The sequence below is a fragment of the Belonocnema kinseyi genome, chromosome 9, assembly GCF_010883055.1.
Source record: "Belonocnema kinseyi isolate 2016_QV_RU_SX_M_011 chromosome 9, B_treatae_v1, whole genome shotgun sequence".
In the NCBI taxonomy this organism is placed as follows: Eukaryota; Metazoa; Arthropoda; class Insecta; order Hymenoptera; family Cynipidae; genus Belonocnema; species Belonocnema kinseyi.
Genome location: NC_046665.1, coordinates 77,149,298 through 77,168,956, shown reverse-complemented (window position 1 = coordinate 77,168,956; position 19,659 = coordinate 77,149,298). Strand labels below are relative to the sequence as shown.

Below are 19,659 nucleotides of genomic sequence, written 5' to 3'. Positions count from 1 at the left end.
GAATCTTTGAAATAATATTAAAGCCCTAAAATCTCTCAAAATTTTGTAAATCATATGAAAATTTTATTGAAAATCTTTTAAAACTTTCAAAATATTAAAAATCGTTAAAAATATTTTTAATTTTTCCATACAAATTACGTAGAACCGCTTGTATAGGGCATTTCTGCAATACTTTTATAGGGCTGGTTGGCGAATCCCAGTTCGTTTCTGGTTGGAGCAACATTTTTTGTTTTTCCCCTTCTAATTTAGTGAGATTCTTTAGATACTTTTTATCTTCCACTGTCTAAATATTTCTAATCTCTCCCTATTCATCTAAAACCGATGAACTCAAGTGCTAGAATTGAAGTTTAATCAGAGATAATATTTATTTCTGTAATCTATGTGATTCTTGACACATAGGTGCGCATATCTTAATCCCAAGTTACAACACAACCGACACAAATATATCGGACTGATCTATTTTCATACCTTGAAGCTTCGCCAAGATGATAAGCCGCAATGCACTCAACACCCAGTCCAAGGTTCGTCATCGGATCAACTCTCAAAAGGTAGTCCTTAAAACACCTTCGGACAGTCGAATCAAGACTGTCCCAGGTAGTTTTATTAGAAATACAAACACTGGCTATCACACAGTGAGGAGGATCACCAGCACCTTCCGTGGAGTTGCCCAGGCTGAACTTGAAGCTTCTCTCACTTCCGAGATAAACCGCAACATTAATTCGCTTCCCGTCAGTTTCTTGCTCTATTACGGCTTCGTTTGTTGTCGATGTTGCGGAAGGAATTACAGGTTGCTCGGGGATATTCAAGACTTCCAACTGATCAGATCTTGAATTGTGATCACCGTTCGATAACGCTGCGACGGTAGAAGCGGCCTCCGTCATGCTGAAGCGTCGTTCCGGGTCGCTCGGCAAAGAAGATTGCGACGAGGTCAGAGACTTTGAGGTCACCAGTCTTTGCAAGCGCTCGTTGTTCTGCTTCAGATTCAGCATCTCGTTCTGAAAAGGGTTTATTCAAAAATGAGCTGTCAAAATGATAAATACCTACCTTAACGACATCGAGGCCGACCCAGAGCATAAGTGGTTCTTGTCCGTGCTAAGGCACTAGAATGTTCTTGATAACGGGCACGGGCAAAAACCACTGGAGCTGTGGATCAGTCTCGTGATCGGCAAGGTAAGTAATGTTTAATTAGAACCCGCTCTGCCTATTTGCTCATGTTGCATTTTGAGTTCTAAATTGTTTGTGAAAGATCCCGGCTGCTCCTATTACTTTGAAGTGTAAATGACTTTAAATTTCGGGCAATTCAAAACAGGTGTTTGGCGAACACAACCGAGAAACACAGATTGCAGTTAATTGATCACTAGATTCTCCGCGAAATTAGATCCCGACAAACAGATGGCAAATACGATCAACGACTTGGTGTCGGCGAACCCTGAAATCGCTTTCCGCGTGGAATCATCGAATCTGCCTTCCGTAAAATTGCTCCTTTGCATCTGGAAGCCGTCTCTGTTTACGGTCGAGTGAACCGATCCCAGAAAGCGATCTCCAGGAAGCCAAGAACGTACCCTCATCTTTATGACAGTGTCCTTAAGAGATTCGAGCTGATGAGCTGAAGAAAGCGCCTCGAGCCTGATGTCCGTCAAGACCATGTCCTTTTCCCGAAGTTGTTTTTTCAACTCGTCCACATCCTCGTCCTCGGCCTTGAAGAGAGCGGAACTGCTCTTGCTGCCTGAAATCGAGTTGTCGTGCTCAGGAGATTTTTGACCATTGCTCGTCGAGTTTTGGTTTCGGTCCTGAGACTTTTCGTGCTTCGCGGCCGTCGGAAGCCTCGGACTGTTGGGCGCACTCAACTCCCCTGGACCTTCTTTGCAATCCTCGGCATCGGATACTGAACCGTGTCGATTCTTACGAGACCTGTTGATAAAAATTAAATTTGGGTTATTGAAAGGAAAATATATGTTTGCCAAGTTTTTATAATTAGTTTTTAAATATTTACCTAGAGAATGCCTTAGAAAAAGAACTTCGAAGCCAGCCTTTCTTTTTGTGGTGACTGTTAATGGAACAAGCGCTGCTCAGAGAGTTCAGGGAAGTGACACTGTCGGCTGACAATTGTCTCGCTATTGATGTTCCTTGATGATTGCTATTTCCCGTACATCCGGTTGTTCCAGAATCAGAATCGCCGAGAGTGTGTCTTCGACCATTGTTCAGGCCAGCCTCTGCACTCTGCTTTCGTAGCCTCTCGATTGTGTCTCTCAATTCCTGCAATTCTGTATCCTGAAAGCGAACATTGTTTTTTTTTGTTAAAGAAAAGGACTTAAATTGACGTCTTTTTTAAATTATACTATTAATCACGAACTTGAAGGGTGGTCGCAAATACTTCATTTTCAAAATTCCCTGATTTTTCCCAGATTATTTTTTTCTCCTGGCCATTCGTATTTAAGGACCAAAATTCTAATTTTATAACATTTTGAACATCAAATCTTTTATAAATTGAATAAAACGAATTTAAATTTATAAATTTTATGAAAAAGTGCAAAAAAGTGACTAATGCGCATTAAGAATGTGACTAATGTTCTTTGAAATTTAAAAGAATTTAGAAGAATTAGATGAAATTTATAAAAATTCCGGTGCATTTTAACGAATTCAGGACATTATTTTTAAGAAAAATACAAAATAAAATTCAATGAAACTCATAATCCAAAGTGAGTTTGAAAGACTACAGGATGAATTAAACAAGAACTTTTGAAAAATTCATTTTAAATTACATAGAATTGAGTGCATTTACAAGAATTCTAGCAAGTTAAAAAAAATCATGAGAATTCCAAAGAATTCAAAAGAATTTCAGGATTTATTCTAAATGAATTCAAATAAATCGCAAAAATTATTTCAAATTATCTTCAAATCTTTGAAACCCTACAAAATCCCTCACTTCGTGTGAATAAATTCTTTGCAATCCATTAAAATATTATAAAATCCCATGAAATGCTATAAAGGCTGATGATATTTCTTAAAGTCCTGAACAATGTATTAAAATACTTTGAAATTTTTTTAAATTTCATAAAAAAACCTTGTAAGTCCTTTAAAATTGTTCCATTTCTTCTAAAACTCTAGGAAATTCTTGACATCCGTACAAAATTTTTTAAAATCTTTTGCAAACGTTTTGGAATCTTTTAAAATGCCCTAAAATATTTTTAATCGCTTGAAATCCTTTCAAATGATTGCTATCTATTAAAACTAATTTCAAATCTTTTTAAAAACCTACAATTTTGAATATCCTTTAAAATTCTATTAAATAACTGAAATAAATCAAGAATTCCTTGGAATCTTTTAAAATACTCGAAAATATTTCAAATCCTTTAAAATCTGTAGAAATCCCTAAAAGTGTTGTAAAGCTCTTGAAAATTTGTTGGTATTTTTAAAAGTACACTAAAATATTTTAAATTCTTTAAAGTAACTGCAGAATCGTTGAAATCTATTGGAAGTACCCTAATATATTTCAACATTTTTTAAAGCTCTTGAAAATTCCTGGGAATTTTTAAAAATTCTCTAAAATCTTTAAAATTCATTAAAATCCCTTCTAATTATATGAATCAATTGAACAATTTTTGGAATCTTTTAAAATATTATGAAATCTTTGAAATCCAACAAAATCTCTCAATGTTTGTGAATAAATTATTTAAAATCCAGTGTAATGAAATGAAATTTTATATTTTCTGAAATGCTGAAAAATTAATTAAAATACCTTGAGAGCTTTTAAATTCCTTTAAAATCATTCAAATTCTAGGATATGTGATAAAATCCCTTTGATTCTTTTAAAATATCGTCAAAAAATTTCTTGAAAACTTTTTAAATCTCTTAAAGATGCTTTTGAATGTTTTAAAAATATCCAAAAACGTTTCAAATCCTTTGCAATCTTTTGAAATCCCTTAGATTTTTAAAACTCTAAAGAATTCCTTCGAACATTTCAAAATACCCCCAAACATTTTTAAATCCTAATAAATCACTTGAAGTCATTGAAATTTATTAATCTTTAAAGTCCTCTAGAATCCCTTTAAAATTCTTGAAATCTATTAAAAAACCTTTGGAATATTATAAAATACATATAATAAAATATGTTAAACGTTTTGAAGTCCCCTTAAATTATTGAATATTATTTAAAAAATTCTAAGGATCTTTTAAAATACCGTAAAATATTTTAAAAGAATTTAAAAAAATCGGAAATAGGTATAGACCTGGATTCAATAGTGGCCAACACATGGATTCTTTTATTGAAAGAAAGGTGATTAAAGTGAACTGTTCGTTTTAAAAAGTAACTATAGAGATTGTATGTTAAAAATGTGATAAAAAGTAATTTATGAAAACAAAGTGACTGAAAGTGACCGTGTGGCAACCCTGATTATTCATGAGAGTTACATAAAGTTTTTTTACATAATATTTTCTGACTTCTCGCAATTTAAAAAAAAAATCCCTGACTTTGCCTGGTCAACAAAATTTCCTAACTTTTCGTTATTTCTAGATAGTCCCTGACCTGCGGCCACCCTGACTAGTAATTTTACTTATTTACAAATTGGATAAAAAAGCTGCTATAACAATAAATAATAAATCGGATTTCCTTATTTTATTCGTCATATTTTATTTATAGTTTTTCTTCCTCAGTTTAAGAATATTAAGTCTTTTTTTAATGAATCACAAACATTAGTTTAGTTTTTGGCATGAAGAGGACAAGGATTTGAAGTGTGGCAACAGGTGCAACTGTCTGAAGGACTTAAGACAGAGTCGCTACTCCAGGATTCAGCCATGCTGAAAAGCTGTCTCATGGATTTGGAACTCAGTTCCTTAGATAGTCTTTTAGAAGTGTCAGATTCATTTACAGCTTTTGACCTCGGTTGTTTTAATCTTCCCGCTGCACTCGTTCCTCCTGCACTCGTAATTAGGGAAGAAATATTTTTGTTCTTTTTCGATTGTACGCTTGATATATGAATACTGCGGGCAGTTCTGCTAGCTAATTTTTTCAAGCTATGTTTTACAGGCGCATGAAAGCTTTTTGGGTTTCCGACAGATTGTCTTTTGCCCTTCTTTAAATTCTTTAGATTTTTGAAATCCTTGGATTCTTTTGAAACCTTTTTAGCGATTGAACTCTTGGGAGTTTCTTTTGAAGTTGAACTACTTTTTGAAGAAGTATCAGAAGAGAGGATTTTTGATGAACTTGCTTCTGGAATTTTTAGAACAAGAACTTTAGCATCCTTTGGAGATATTGGTATCAGAAAAGGAATGTTTGAGTAGAGAGATATTTGATCGAGACCAGGTATAAAATCATTCAAGGATGCGTTTAGATCTCCTGGGCGGGGTAACTTTCACTCTTTAGATTTTAGAAGACGGTTTGGATTATCCATGATTTTTTTTCTTATCAGACTCTAAAATAAATTTATACTTCACATTTTATCGAAGGGAATCGATACATTTAAATATTGTGTTTCAAATTTTATAATTCTAAGTTATTTCTTCCAAACAGCGCTGCCACACGCAAAAAATTAAAGATATGATTTTTTATCCATACATGAATTTTGTTTTTAAATAGTAAATCTTCTACAAAGTAGTTAAAATTTCAAATAAGTAGTTTAATTTTAAACCAGAGTTTAATTTTTTACCAAAACAGTACATTTCTCAACTAATAATATTAATTCTCAACCAAAATCTTAATTTTCCAGCAAATAAAAAATCACAAGATTTCCAACAAATTGTTAAATTTACAATCAAGAAGATTAATTTAAAACAAAATAAATAAATTTTCAAACAAATAGTTCAAGTTTGTAGCAAAATAATATAAACGTTCAGTCAAAGATAGAATAGTTCAAATTTCAGTTTGAAAAAAAGAACGGATTTTCAATAAAAAAAAGTCAAATGTTTTCAAAAAAATTTGAATTTAATCCCGAAAATATCAATTTTCAACAAGAGGTAACTTTCAACAAAGACAACTGAATTTTCAACCAGTCATATTTTTAACCAAAAAATATTAATTTTCTACCAAACAGTTGCATTTAGAACCAAATAGTTGCACTTTTAGGTAAAAAAGTCCAATTTTTAACCATAAGTAGAATTTTTAACTAAATAGATGAATTTCAACGTGCAAAGAGCCATTTTTAAGAGAAAAGGATGAAATGAAAATTTTATATTACTATCGATTGTATACAAAGATTGATTATAATTACTTTTTTTCTAGATAAAACCTAAAATGAAATAAAGAAATAAAGTGTCTATATTGACTTTTTATTTCAAAAGTCACTAAAAAGAAGCTTGGAAAAAAAAATAAATAAAAGTGGCTTCAGTTAATGTGTGGCAGCCCTGCTTTTCAATAATAAATCAGAGTGGTAATTTTTATTTACTTGATTCCTAGAAATTAGTGAGTTTTTAAGTTTTCTTCAGCTTTTTAATCTTTATTTACGTATTTTTCCATTATTTCTTCTAGAAATTAATTTTTCCGATGATAGAGATGATCCAAATATTTTTTCTGAATAAATTTTTAGTTTATAGAAAAAGCTGCAATCCTCCATTTTTGCAGTAGATTTATGTTATGAACGGAATTTCTAATTGTTTTCTTTTATAATTTTGAGGTTTACATTTTGAAATGATAATATCGGAAAAATCGAAGAATCTGAAAGGTGACTATTTTTTGTTTAACTGAATAATTTCAGATTTTTAAAATAATTGAATATTAAACTGGGGAAATTATAATGTTTAAACTTTTGATACATTTGTTTAGGTTTTAAATGGGAATTTTTTAACATGCCTGCTACAAGTTTCAACCATTTTTTTTAATGACTTAAACTGTGTTTTATAGACTTTTAGAAATAAATAGGTGCCATCTACAAAAGCAAATGGCACATACACCTAAGTTTCTACGACTAATACGTTTTTAGATTATTTTGACATTAGAAATCTTCAGTTTGCATTATTTATGGCTTTGTAGAATATATGAAAAAAAAAATATTTCTAAAAAATCATGCCGCTACTCGCTATTCTGAAGAAAAAAGAATTTCTAAAATGCTAGTATTTAATTGTTCAAAATCCTTCCAAATCAAATTAAAATCACTTAAAAAATCACTTAATTCTTATTTTTAAAAAACCATTTAAATTTAAATTTCTATATTAACAAACCTACAACGATATCTTAATGTCCAAGGTGTAAATTTGAAATACAAAATTATTTTCCCTTGCCAAAAATTCGGAGAAAGTAAAAGTTAACAAGATTAAAACAAAAATTAAAACGCTGACGGACTTTGAATTTAAATTAGTAAATTCTACTTACTTTTTTCTCAGCAGTCGCTGTGAGTTGTTGTAGCCTCTGGGTCATGTTGGATAAAGATTGTTCGAAGGCTGAAACGACATGGGCCTGGAACAGAAATAAATTCATTTCGTTAAAAAAAAATTGTAATATAATTTTATGAAAATTTATACCTGAAAAGTGTTGGTAAAATTGTCAATTTTTGTAGCAATTTAATATTATTAAAAGGGTCTCTACCGTACTAGTTAGTGACTAGATTTCTAACCAATTTTTTTTCGATATTATATAAACAAGAAAAACGATATTTTCCAACCATTTTTACGTTCTCCAAAAAATGTACGTCATTTCTACAATTTAAAACTTTTGGTCAGAGGTATGGCTACCATGGAGGGGGAAATTAAAAATATAAATTTGAAAAAATGCTATAAGTGAGTCGATTTTTGAAAAAACTTATTCCTTGTAATTTTTGTTCTTAAGTGGATAAATGTTTTCAAGTTAAGCATTATTAATTCCATTTTTTAGGTAATTGTCAAACCACTCGACATTTACCTGTATATCCCCTTTAATTTCTTTGAGTTTGGTGAATGAATAATGATGTTTAAATTTACTGCTTTAATTAATTTAGGTAGTGAAAATTCGAATATGTCAATTTAAATTTAAAACCAAGAGTTTACATTCTTATCACGTGCCTGGGTTCGAGTCGTCTTATCTAAAAAGCGTAGTTTGTAGAGAGGATGATTTTTCTTATCTGAAGCACTGTACTGATTTCCTTATTTTTAAACGACGCAACAAGTAAGATATTTTTTTTCAAGTGACGGTCTTTTATTGAGATAACGATAGGGTGTGATATAAATAGATAAAAATAGAAAATGGAATGTCAACAGGGCGTCGACCGCATTTCTCATTGATAAAATACGAAAGAAATTTATATTGAAGACAATGAACTCGCCAGAGTTTGAAAAATTTGTTTTTATTGTTTTTTCAATAAATATATTTTCATAAAAGTAAATAATTACCAAGTGGGTATTTTATCAGTGACAACCGTTTAAAGATGTAACGAGAAACGAGACGAGTTGAACTCGTGCAAAACGTAGGCGACTTGACCGACCCACACGCGGGTCGTTACATTTTTCTTCAGTAGATGTCTGGATATGTGTTTGGTTCTGAGCACAATCACATGTTCGAGGCTCATTTTCTCGACTTAAATCTTCTTTGTTTGGAGCTCATTAGGTCGTAAAAGGTTCGTTTGGTCTTTTTTAGGCCTTTCAAAATTTATCGTTTTACCGGGCAATAGTAACGGTTCTGGTTTGAAATATTACAGATATCGTGTTACCAACATTTTCTTTCCGTAACCAGTAGTTAAGCTTAAACCCCAACTTGGTTGAATACCTAGTTTCCTAACAAGAGTTTAAATCAGGGTGCCCCCATAACTTCATTTTTAAAATTGCCTGATTTTGCTCGGACCATTAATATTTAAAGACAAAAATATATATAAGTAGGATAAAACTATTTTATTTTAAATTTATAAATTTTTAATTCATTATTCTCAGGAACGTCACAGCTTAATTTACTTGAAAAAAGTGAACTGTTTAAACTGAAAAAGTGACTAACAGTGCCTAATGTGCAATAATAATGTTACTAATTTTCTTTGGGGCCATTCACAAAATACGTGATACATTTTTAAGGAACTGCAGCTCCCCCCCCCCTTCGTGATACCTTTTCTATTGTTCTTAACCCCCACCAACCCATGAACGCATCACGTATTTTGTGAATGACCCCTTTTGAATTTCAAAAAATTCTAACGAATTCGATGAACCTCAAGAAAATTCAAACAAATAGAGAGTATTTCAAAGAATTCGAAAGAATTGAAAAAGATCAGGATAAAGTAATAATAACTGAGGGCGAATTTAAATTAAATTTCAAAAAATGAAATGAAATAAATCTCAAGATATTTCCTAAAAATTCTGGAAATATTAAAATACCTTGAGAGTTTGTAAAATCCCTTAAAATTATTTAAATCTTCAGAGATATTATAAAATCCCTGGGAATCTTTTGAAATATCCTGTAATCTTATAGATCCTTCAAAATCGTTCAATATCTTCTAAAATTCAAGTACATTCTTTAAAATATTATGAAAATTGTTTAAGGTCCCTTGAAATCATAAAATCTTTTGAAATCCCTTGAAATTTTTAAATCTCTTGTAAATACCTTGAAATATTTTAAATTATGGAATACTTTTAATTGCCCATTAGTATGTATTTCAAATGCTTTGAAATCCCATTAAATTACAGAAGTCAACTGAAAATGTCAAGTGAAAATTACACGATATCTGAAGATATTTTCTGAATTCCTGGAATATTTTGAAATGCCCTGAAACCTTATAGATTCTATAAAAGCGTTCAATATCTTCCAAAATTCTATTAAATTCTTTAAACCACCACGCCAAATTTTGGAAGTCTTATAAAATAATTAAATTCTCTTATATATTTTTAAATCCTTTGAAATCGCTTGAAATATTTTAAATCTCTCAAAAGATCTTGGAATTTTCTTTAAAATACCCTTAAATTCTTTTAAATACTTTCAAATTATTGAAATCTATTGGAAATCATTCTGAATTTTGAAGAATAACCTAAAATCTTTGAAATCCTTTGAAATCCCTCCAGAATTATTGCAATCTTTTAAAAAACAACAAAACATTGATACGCAATTTATAAAAATTAAGAAATAGCGGGTTAATTTATTGAAAGAAAAGTGACCAATAACTATAGTAATCCTTTTATATTTAAAAAAGTGATAACTTTATCTTGGAAAAGTGAGTTTAAAGTGATTTAACAAAAAAAGTGACTAAAGGTGATTGTATTGCAGCTTTGATTATTCTTCACTTAAGTGCTTCTTGCAATTTGCTTCTCAATTTTGCAATTTTTTCCCAAATCCCTGATTTTTCCATGACTTCCAGTTTTTCCTCACCTGGAATTTCCTTTAACCTGAGGCCCTCCTGTTAAAGATCTTCATTTTATGACCCACATCTTTCACATAAAATTCTTTTTTTATTACCCCGCACGTTCCATATTTTTAAATATGGAAATTATTAGTTTGAACGAGTGTAGACGCGTATTTCAAAAGCTGTCGCAAAAGTTAATCACTTTGTAAGTGTAGCAGGATCTCTCGACTGACCCTGAATGTTGCAGATTGCAGTGGTGCAAACTGCAAGGTCTTCGATGTCTCTATCTTTGCCAGAAATCGCCCTGGGCTATCTGCAATGGTAATTCACCGTAGCATCTTTTCTATAGGGTGATCTCACAACACTGAGAAATGAGTAAGAAGCGAGCATTTAAGGTGCAAACCATCAAAAGAAACTGCTCTTTTTCAAGAAGAAAACAACTGTCGCAAACCAAGGTTATAAACAATTACGTCCGCATTGAAGATCAAAGAAAAACCGAGTCTGACGTAAGAAATTATATTAGTATTATATAAATATGCAAAGGAACACTTAATGTCAGTCTTAGTTCTAAGTTCTTTCTAAGTCCTTAATGGCAAATTCTTGAAGAGCTTCTTACAAACACTCCATTGAATGGATTTTTAATTTTCTACTGAAGACAAATTGCTTTTTGTGCTTTTGTATTCAATTCTTTTATATGAAAAGATGCAATAAATTTAAATTTGTTATTGAAAACTAGAATTATTATAACGCGCGGAAAACACAGCATTGACAATTAATAATAAAAATGTAAAATAAGTTTGCTGTAATTACAATTTTAAATTGCATAATGTTAAGCACTTGGAATTACAAATTTTTGAATTTTATGAAATGGAGTTTGAAATGTTCAATTGGGTATATTTACAAAATTTAAATATCTAAATCTTGAATATTTTTGAGGCGTGAATTTGAAACATTAATTTTTTATTTCTCCTCGAATTTGTCATTGCCTTAGTCTCGCAAAACGACAAATTTAAAAACGTATATGCGCAATTTTTAGTGCTTTTTCCAATTCAATTTTTCGGGTTTTAATTTATAGTTACAGAACAGTCACACAGTTAAATTTGGAATATATTCAGCAATAACAAGTTTTATTTTTGAATGTTCGATACCGGAATTTTTAGATTTCAGTGCCGCAAATTTAAAACTGTTTAGTTTTGCAGACTTGAACAGATTTTTTTCAAACATTGTTTACCTTGAAAGATTTCTTTTTGCGAGCGTGTAATAATTTGTAAAGCTTCATTTCGAATCTGTCAAAATTTGATTGCTCTAAACTTAATAGAAGGGGTGAAAATGTAGAAACTTCAATGTGAACTTCAGCACTTCCGCAGCAAGTTGAGCAGTCTTTATCAAAGACAAAGAGTTCCTGTTTAGTTAATTGTATTCAATAGTGCGTGAAAAAAAATTCTCGAACACGTTTCTTGATGTTCAGTGATAAATCAATGTAATTATAAATATGTGACTGCAAAATGACAACAAGTTCCGCGTAAACATGTTTATGTCTCATAAATGATTGCAGGTCTATAGCTGGGTCTAGCCAATAACAGATCATTAGAGCTGGTAAATAAAAAATGCAAGTTGTCTAATGTCACCTTCCATTGTCTCTTGGTGCTTGTTTTTCTGATAGTAAATCAATGCAGAAATTAGAGTCAGCTGGATAAGAGATTAGAGGCATGACGAATAAAATGTATATAAGTCTGACAGCTGATGTGACGGATGAAAGACTATCGACTACTGTTGAGGGAGAAAGGCTCAGTCATCAAAAGAAAACGAGTAGAGAATTAATTGGAATATAAAAATGGGCGAGAGTTCAGTTTCTTTAAAGTCTAAAATAAAAGCCAACACGATCATTCAAAATCAAATTACTTGTTTCCTCATCATCAGATGAATTATGTAATATTTTGAATAAACTACATACGTAGGTTAAATAAAAAATTAGTATTTACAGTCAATCTTTATGCAACCCCCCCCCCCCCACTCAGATTGCATGTGTAAAAAAAGTTCGAAATTTTTGAAAACTTATCGCAGGAAAATTATGCCCCCCCACCATCCCTATTTTACCGTCTATGGGAAGTCCGCCACTGTGAAACTCGCAATGGGAAAAATGGTCTGAGTGCTTATTTTCATTAATTCACTTCAATGGGACTTGGATCGCGTAAAATCAGGAAATTATTTATCAATAGAAAAGAAAGCAAAAATAATTCAGAAGAAGAAAACTATTGAATATTTAAAATCTTTGCTTCAGGCAATCTATAAATTATTATTTAGATATCAGATGATTAGAAAATAATAATTTAGCATCCGAGACTTTGCAGAATTTTTACTATTTTCTAATAATTTGCGAACCGATTTCCCACTCGCCTCCAGCAAATCAGTTTCTGATTTTCTATTTTTTCAGCGAATTCTCAGAATAATCAGCCGAAGACAAATAATCTTCTATTTTGTTCTATTAGAGTTATTGAAAATTACTATTTGATTCCTCAGAAGAAATGGGCTACTTTCTATTCGAGTAAGGTAAACTAATATAAGCAAATAATGAATAATGTTTAAATAATTTAAATAATAATAACAATAATTTACCAATATTGATGCATCTGAATCACTAGTATGAAAAACTTCTATAAATTTACTGCACCGCTAATTTTTTTGGCGCTAATAGTTTAAATAAATTAAATTAATAATTGGAAACTACCTATTATTATCATAAATTATTTATTTAAACTTTATCATTTTTCGTTTAACTAATACTTTTATTTTTAAATCGTTTATAGTTGTTTTGTACTGATATAAGTTTCAAGAATAATTAAAAATGGGTGCAACTGATAATTCTTACAATAATAGTAATAATTTCAGCGCAGATAGCAGTTATAAATTGTGGATACACTTTGGTTCAAGTGATTCTTTAAACTGTCTGAATTGAAGTTTCAATCATGATGATAATAATACAGAGTTGCAAACTCACTGCGTCAATAATTTGTTGGTGCTAATATATCGTCAATAGCATAGTAATATTAAAAAGAAAGTTATTTAAATTAACACTTTTTAAATTATATATTCCAAATGAAATTTTAAAATTGAGTGTACAATGCTAGAGTTGATCCCTGGAAAGCCGTGGCGCTGGATAGAGAAACTAATAAAAAAATAATTTGCTAAAATAAGTTCACATAAGTATTTACTTGGAGGAATTTGGCTTTATCTGGTATAAATAGTTGTAGTGAATCAAATTCCCAGGATGGAATAGGGTTTGTATGATGTCTGCATAGATAGGAACTTGATTGGTTTGTAAACTTATGGAGCTTCCATATGACGCTTCTAATATCTTACCTACCACCGAATGCTCAAAGCGATTTATATTTATAACTTGATGTGTTCGCGTATCGACAACACGATCGTCAATTAACTTCGTGAGCTCTCTATTAAGATCTGCAAAATATATGCAACCTCGGCTAGCTCACTCCAATGGAAAGTTACTTCTTTCGATGAATCCGTTTGTTAACCGTGTTCTCTGCATTACTGTGGGTGACAAATTATCTTAGAAAGTTCACCTAAGAACCTTCGTACATTATCAAGAATACACTCTCTACTCTAAACCAACATCACTGATAACAAACCTTTCTGCAAGACAGTAAAAAAGAATAATTAAAATCGTTAGTTCCTTAAAATAGGGTTGTTTACAAAGTCAGGTATCACTTTTCCAATGAATGTATCGTCGTATAGTTCAGAATTACTTTCAATTTGAAAGAAAAGACAATCTTAGTGATTTTGATTTGTATATTATCTAATTTTTCGAACTGTCTACTACTAAAGAATTTCCGCAAGTCTAATATACTTCTAGCACGCCCAGAGATATACCGGTTATATAGTAGTACGAAAAATTCCGTAATACTCGACAATACCCTAATTTTTAAGATTTCGAAATCTAGTTTATTTAATTTAGAAGAGGACTGACTATAGTAAATGCATAAAGTTATTCTATGCAAAGTAGGATGCAAAAAAGTGGTACACTAAAAAAAAGAGATCTCCAGTTTTTACGGTGCTCCAAGACTGCACTCTCGGTGCGTTTGTTCTATCAGGTTGCGTCATGCATCCAAATCCAATTCCAACAGATATATTTCATGCGCCCATGCTTGTTTACGTTTGGATTCCCTCGATTTAGGATCAAGGACAAAGCAAGCCATGCCCGAAAGCGGTCTTATATCGGGAGTTCAGTGTAACATCTAAAAATGGAAGTCGTGTCGTATTAAAAACTTCTCAGAATAAGTCCTGACGCTGATTCAGGTATCAGTGTATGAATTCTATACAGGAAGAGTAGCACAATCTTGAGTGGTGATTATATATTACACACGATCTATACATAAATTATCTCATTGCGTTATTGGCATCACAGTAGAAAAATCCTTGTTCGCTTTAAAATCTTTAGATCTTAAAACAGAGTACTGACTTAATTTATTTCCTTATCAGATGTAGATTGAAATATAGCATATTACATTTATAGTACAGTTTTATTGTCTATCAGAGATTGTCTATAACAGGTCAACTTTGAGATTTTCTTTTTGCAATCAGAAGCAATATACCCATACCCACTGAATCTAGCGCGTAACGGTAATAAATCGGGTTAACGTGCTATGAGACTTTCATCGGCGTATGAAATTCTAAGCCTCGCTAAATGGACTGCAGCGATACGCCCGTGATTTTAATTCTCTTTTTCATTTTTCAATAACACGTGTAATCGTAATGTAATTAACTGATGGAAAAACAAAAATACCCGCGTTTAATCGAGCCGCGCGATGTGAAAGTTACACGGGGTAAAATTGTCTGCAGATAACGAAAGGCTTGATGCCTACTTTAGTCGTTATTTGATATTACAGATGGATAATTTAATTACAATTTTTTGCTAACTTGTACACGAGGTGAATAACAATTTTTTTTAAGTTCTTAACAAAATAAAATTAGTGATTTTATTTCACAAGTAAAGAATCTAAATACAGATTTCACCCGCTTTTCCCTATTCCCCTCTTTAGCCCCTTTTTAAAAAGAAGTCCTCTTTTTCTCAAATTTTCAAGAAACTTTCCCATTTTCTCGTTGTTTTGTTTAAGTGCTAAATAAATTAATAGAAAATAATAAGATAATCCAACCATTTTTCATTAAAAGTTATTTCGCTTTCATTTATAAAAATCTATAACTATTATATTTTTCGTTCAGATTTCACATATCTGTTGGTTAAAATGTCTACTACTTGGTTAAAGATTGAACTATTTTGTTGAAGAATTCATTACTTACTTTAGTTAAAATTTAATTCTCTTAACTGAAAATTGTACTAATCCATTTTTGACTGAAAATTGGTATTTTCTAGTTGAAAATTCAACTATTGAATTTTTCATTGGGAATTTACCTTCTGTGGTTGAAAATCCAATTATTTGATTGAAAGTTGAACTAATTTGTAAACAAATTCATTTTACAGGTGGTAAATTGAATTTTTAACTCATAAAATAAAGTTTTTATAAATTAGTTCAAATTTCAGTTGAAACAATCAATTAAAAATTAATTGTTTTAACTAAAATTTTAATTATTCCATTATTCATTGAAAATTCATCTATTCAATAGAAAATTAATTCTGTTAAATGGAAATTCAACTACTTGGTCAAAAATGCATGTATTTCGTTAAAAACTCATCTTGTTTTTGTGGGAAATCAATTTTTTGAACTGTAAATTTTAGTATTCCATTTTTAATGTAAAGTGTAAACTGATCGCTATTGGTTTAAAATTCAACATTATTGGTAAAAAATTAATTTTTTCTGTAAAAATACATATTTTTGGGTTGAAAATTTATATTTTTACAAAAAATTTGTCTTTTTGATTCTGAAATTCAACAATGTGATTGAATCTTGTTTCTCTCTTGACTGAACAATCTTTTCTTTTTGTTCGAAATATCAACTATTATATTTACCGTTGATCATTTTTTAAATTAAAAATTCTACTATTTTGTCAAAAGTTGAACTTTTTAGTTACAAATTATTTTTTTTTAGGATTCATAATTTTAGTTCAACATTCAACTATTTTTTTTTTTTGAAAATTCGTCCCTTTAACTTTGAAGTGAAAAATCGCCTTCAACAGTTTATCAAATGAAATCGAAGGACAATTTTTAACTTAAAAGGGAGGGGGTATGGGAGTTTTCAAAATAGCTTGATGTAGTTTTTAAACGGTCCCTTGATTAAAAAAAAACTCCCCAGCTTTTCATTGACGTAAAAGCGTCTTTAAATCACTTTCGCGCCTACTTCGAGGCTAAACTCCCCGTTTAGTAAATCTTCAGTTTTAATGTAGCGCCTGTGTTTTGGCAATGAGATCCCTATTTCTGGATAAGTTTCGAGGTGAATGAACGTTTGTCTTAGCGCCTCACCAAGTTTAGAAATATCGACTGTAAAACACGCACCTTGAGGTGTGAATAATTTACACCGTAGTGCTCCCAGTTTACAATTAGTGGCGAAGACGTTAAATGTTGAAAGGAGGTCCGATACCGTCGTTAATGGGGGCCACCACGCCAGTCATTCTCGGCTACGCCTTTTTCGTGCTACCTTTAATTTTCTATGGGTATCATCATATCTCATTTGTTACTCTTTTCTTTCATTTCCCTTGGCTTATTGGATTTTCTCGCCTAATCTACCTTAAAAGGAATGACGCCAAACGAGGCTCTAACGATTTTTGAAGCCTGGCTCTCAACGAAATTAGTTTTTCGTGGCAAAGTTTCACGTGCATTTTTCTCAGGGGTTTTCCTTTGGCGGATCCTAAAATTAACGTGGTAGTTAACATGAATTAAGGAAAACGATTTACAATTCAGATGAGATATCCAAAACTCAAAAATAATGTATGTTTTTTCATATCTCTTATGTTAAGTTCTACATGCATTTCCACGTTCATTTTTCAACCTGGAGTTTAAAAAATAAATTTTTTTAAAATAACTGAGATTGATTGCGAAACTAACAATCGACGTGGATATCTACTTAGACTACTGAAAACCACGTGTAATTTGAATGAGGTACTCAAAACTAAAAAGCGTGATCTATTTCGACACATCTCTTACGAAGACTTTTATATCAATTCCCACATAAATTTGCACGTGGATCTCCACTTGCATTTATTATTCTAGCGTTTAAAAAATAATACAAAATTCCCCCCCTCCTCCTCCACAAGTAACGTAGTGGTTAGTAAATCACGGGTTTTACTTTTATTCTGAGGTTTTTCTTCATAGCTCAAAATTTTCTCAAACAGGGGAAATAGGGTGATTTTTACGAAAATAGGTAAATAAATTATTTTTATTAACATTAATGTAGAACCATATTAAATTATTCAATATAAGAATTTTAAATTCCTAAGATTTGAAGTTGAAATATATTGTATTTTGAACTAAAAATTTAAATTTTCAACAAGAAAAGAGTTTTTATGTCGAAAAAAAAAAGAATTTTCCACTCAAAAAGACGAATTTTCAAAAAAAAAATTATATAATTTTTAACAAAATTGTTGCATTAACAACTAAATAGTTGAAATTTGAAAGAAGAGACAAATTTTCAACAAAATGATTTAAGTAAGAAAATTAAATTTAATTCAAATTTAATTTTCAATCTGCAACAATACAATTTATAACCAAATGGTATTCTTTTTAAACATAAAAGATTAAAATTAAACTAAAAACAGAGGCATATTAAACAAAATAATTGAATTCCCAAGCCAAACAGACGAATTTTGGTAGAAGACAAAAACATTAATTTTCTGCTAACTACATGGATTTTCAAACAAATTCTGTCGCATTTAAGCGAAAAAAAAACGAGAAAAGGGGGCCAAGGCGAAGTTGCTTGAAAACAGAGGGATAAAAAGAAGAATTATTTTCAAAAAAGGGTTTAAAAGGGGAATTTGGAAAAGACTCTGAAGTTAAATATATGGAAGTGAATTTTAAAATCTATGAAGTTATTCTTTAACTGTACCCCGATGCCATCCCCATAATTTTTCGCGCGACTCACACCACGTGGATTTTTTCACCTCTGATAAAAAATGTTTGTTTTAAACCGCTTGGAGAAGTTAAAAAACATTTGTAGGAAATTGGGTATCTCCTAATGAAAAGAGATCGTTTACAACTCAACGAGACCTATTACCTTTGTAATGATGTCGTACTCACACGTTTTATGGAAAAACGAAGACATCGGCCTACCTACGTACTCTATAAATCCGATCACCTTGTAAATGCTCAGCACGCGTTAATGTCCTCTTGACAGTAATATCATCGTATCTATATAGATAGACGTTATATAGGATTATAGGTGATGCTGGCGCTGGACCACCTACGCCATTCGTTTATGCACTTTCCCCTTCTCAAATCCAATGCCTTTAGACACGTGGGCGCCATACGGTTGTAAACCCGTAAATTGAAACTCGTCTATCATTCTTAAGAAATACTGCCAACCACTATATTGTATTCGCACATCGACACTTATTACGATCGTTACTACCGCGTTGCTAGACTCGCTACACGCAGTTACACGTTACACTCTATGAATATAAAGCACCTAAATTATTCATTCGAAATTTAAATTAAAATTTTACCGGAATGGGGTAAATGCCGAATGCTTTACGAAAAAAGGGTATTTCAGGAGAGGCAATCAAGAAATTGTTTTAAAGTTGGAGGAAATTTTAATTTTAATTTTTGTTAAGGAACAATTATAAAGAGTTACAATTTAAAAATCTTGATTTTTCGTAATAGAGGATTTCAAATTATTTCCAATTATTATATTAATTATAATCCACATAAAAGTAATTATATCCAAATTTCATATATATTTATATGCAATTTGGAACATTTTTTTTATTACTTTAGTTTTGAAGATTTATAATGGAAAATTCTTAAATTTTCACGATGTGCAAATTAAAGTTGCCATTTTATAATTGAAAAATTTTAAAGATGTATGCATAACAATTCTTTTGACGATTTTGGAAATCAAATGTCAAGTTCTCTATTCTGAATCTTACAAATTGTAGAAATTGAAAAAGTTACAGATAATTTAATTGTAAATTTAAATTTGCATAATTTTTTATTCCAAATATTATGAATTAAAAACTTCTATTTTAAAGATTTAAATTTCAAAGTTCTACAATTTAAAAAATAAATAATTGAAAGTTATTTGCAGCAACTTCAAGTTACTTGAATCAATGACTGGAACTGTACAAGTTGTAATTTTCATGAAGTAAGGTAGACGTACCACAGTAATCATGATGCCAATTTTCTTACTTTTTATTTAATTTGAATGAATGTAAATTATCAGAAGTAAAAATATATCAAATAAAGCTAAAATGGCAATACATAATTCTATATTTGTACCGACTGTACTATACGGTAGCGAGACATGGATTTATCAAG

The 19,659-nt window shown here is 30.9% G+C and overlaps 1 protein-coding gene and 1 long non-coding RNA gene across 5 annotated transcripts in view; both read right to left on the bottom strand.

Annotated features, from left to right (window-relative positions):
• LOC117180111 (protein sickie) overlaps nucleotides 1-19,659 on the bottom strand; it is a 319,545-nt gene that overhangs the window by 13,113 nt on the left and 286,773 nt on the right. For all 4 annotated transcript variants that reach the window (XM_033372441.1, XM_033372442.1, XM_033372443.1 and 1 more), the window contains 4 exons: nucleotides 7,304-7,387; nucleotides 1,994-2,271; nucleotides 1,563-1,911; nucleotides 469-995 (listed from right to left, as the gene is read on the bottom strand). In XM_033372441.1, the coding sequence (XP_033228332.1) occupies nucleotides 469-995; nucleotides 1,563-1,911; nucleotides 1,994-2,271; nucleotides 7,304-7,387 (1,238 nt within the window). The remainder of the gene's footprint in view (nucleotides 1-468; nucleotides 996-1,562; nucleotides 1,912-1,993; nucleotides 2,272-7,303; nucleotides 7,388-19,659) is intronic.
• On the bottom strand, nucleotides 5,096-6,425 carry LOC117180113. The gene is made up of 3 exons (XR_004468006.1): nucleotides 6,381-6,425; nucleotides 5,300-5,411; nucleotides 5,096-5,209 (listed from the first exon to the last, which is right to left on the bottom strand). It is a non-coding gene; the product is annotated as an uncharacterized LOC117180113 (long non-coding RNA).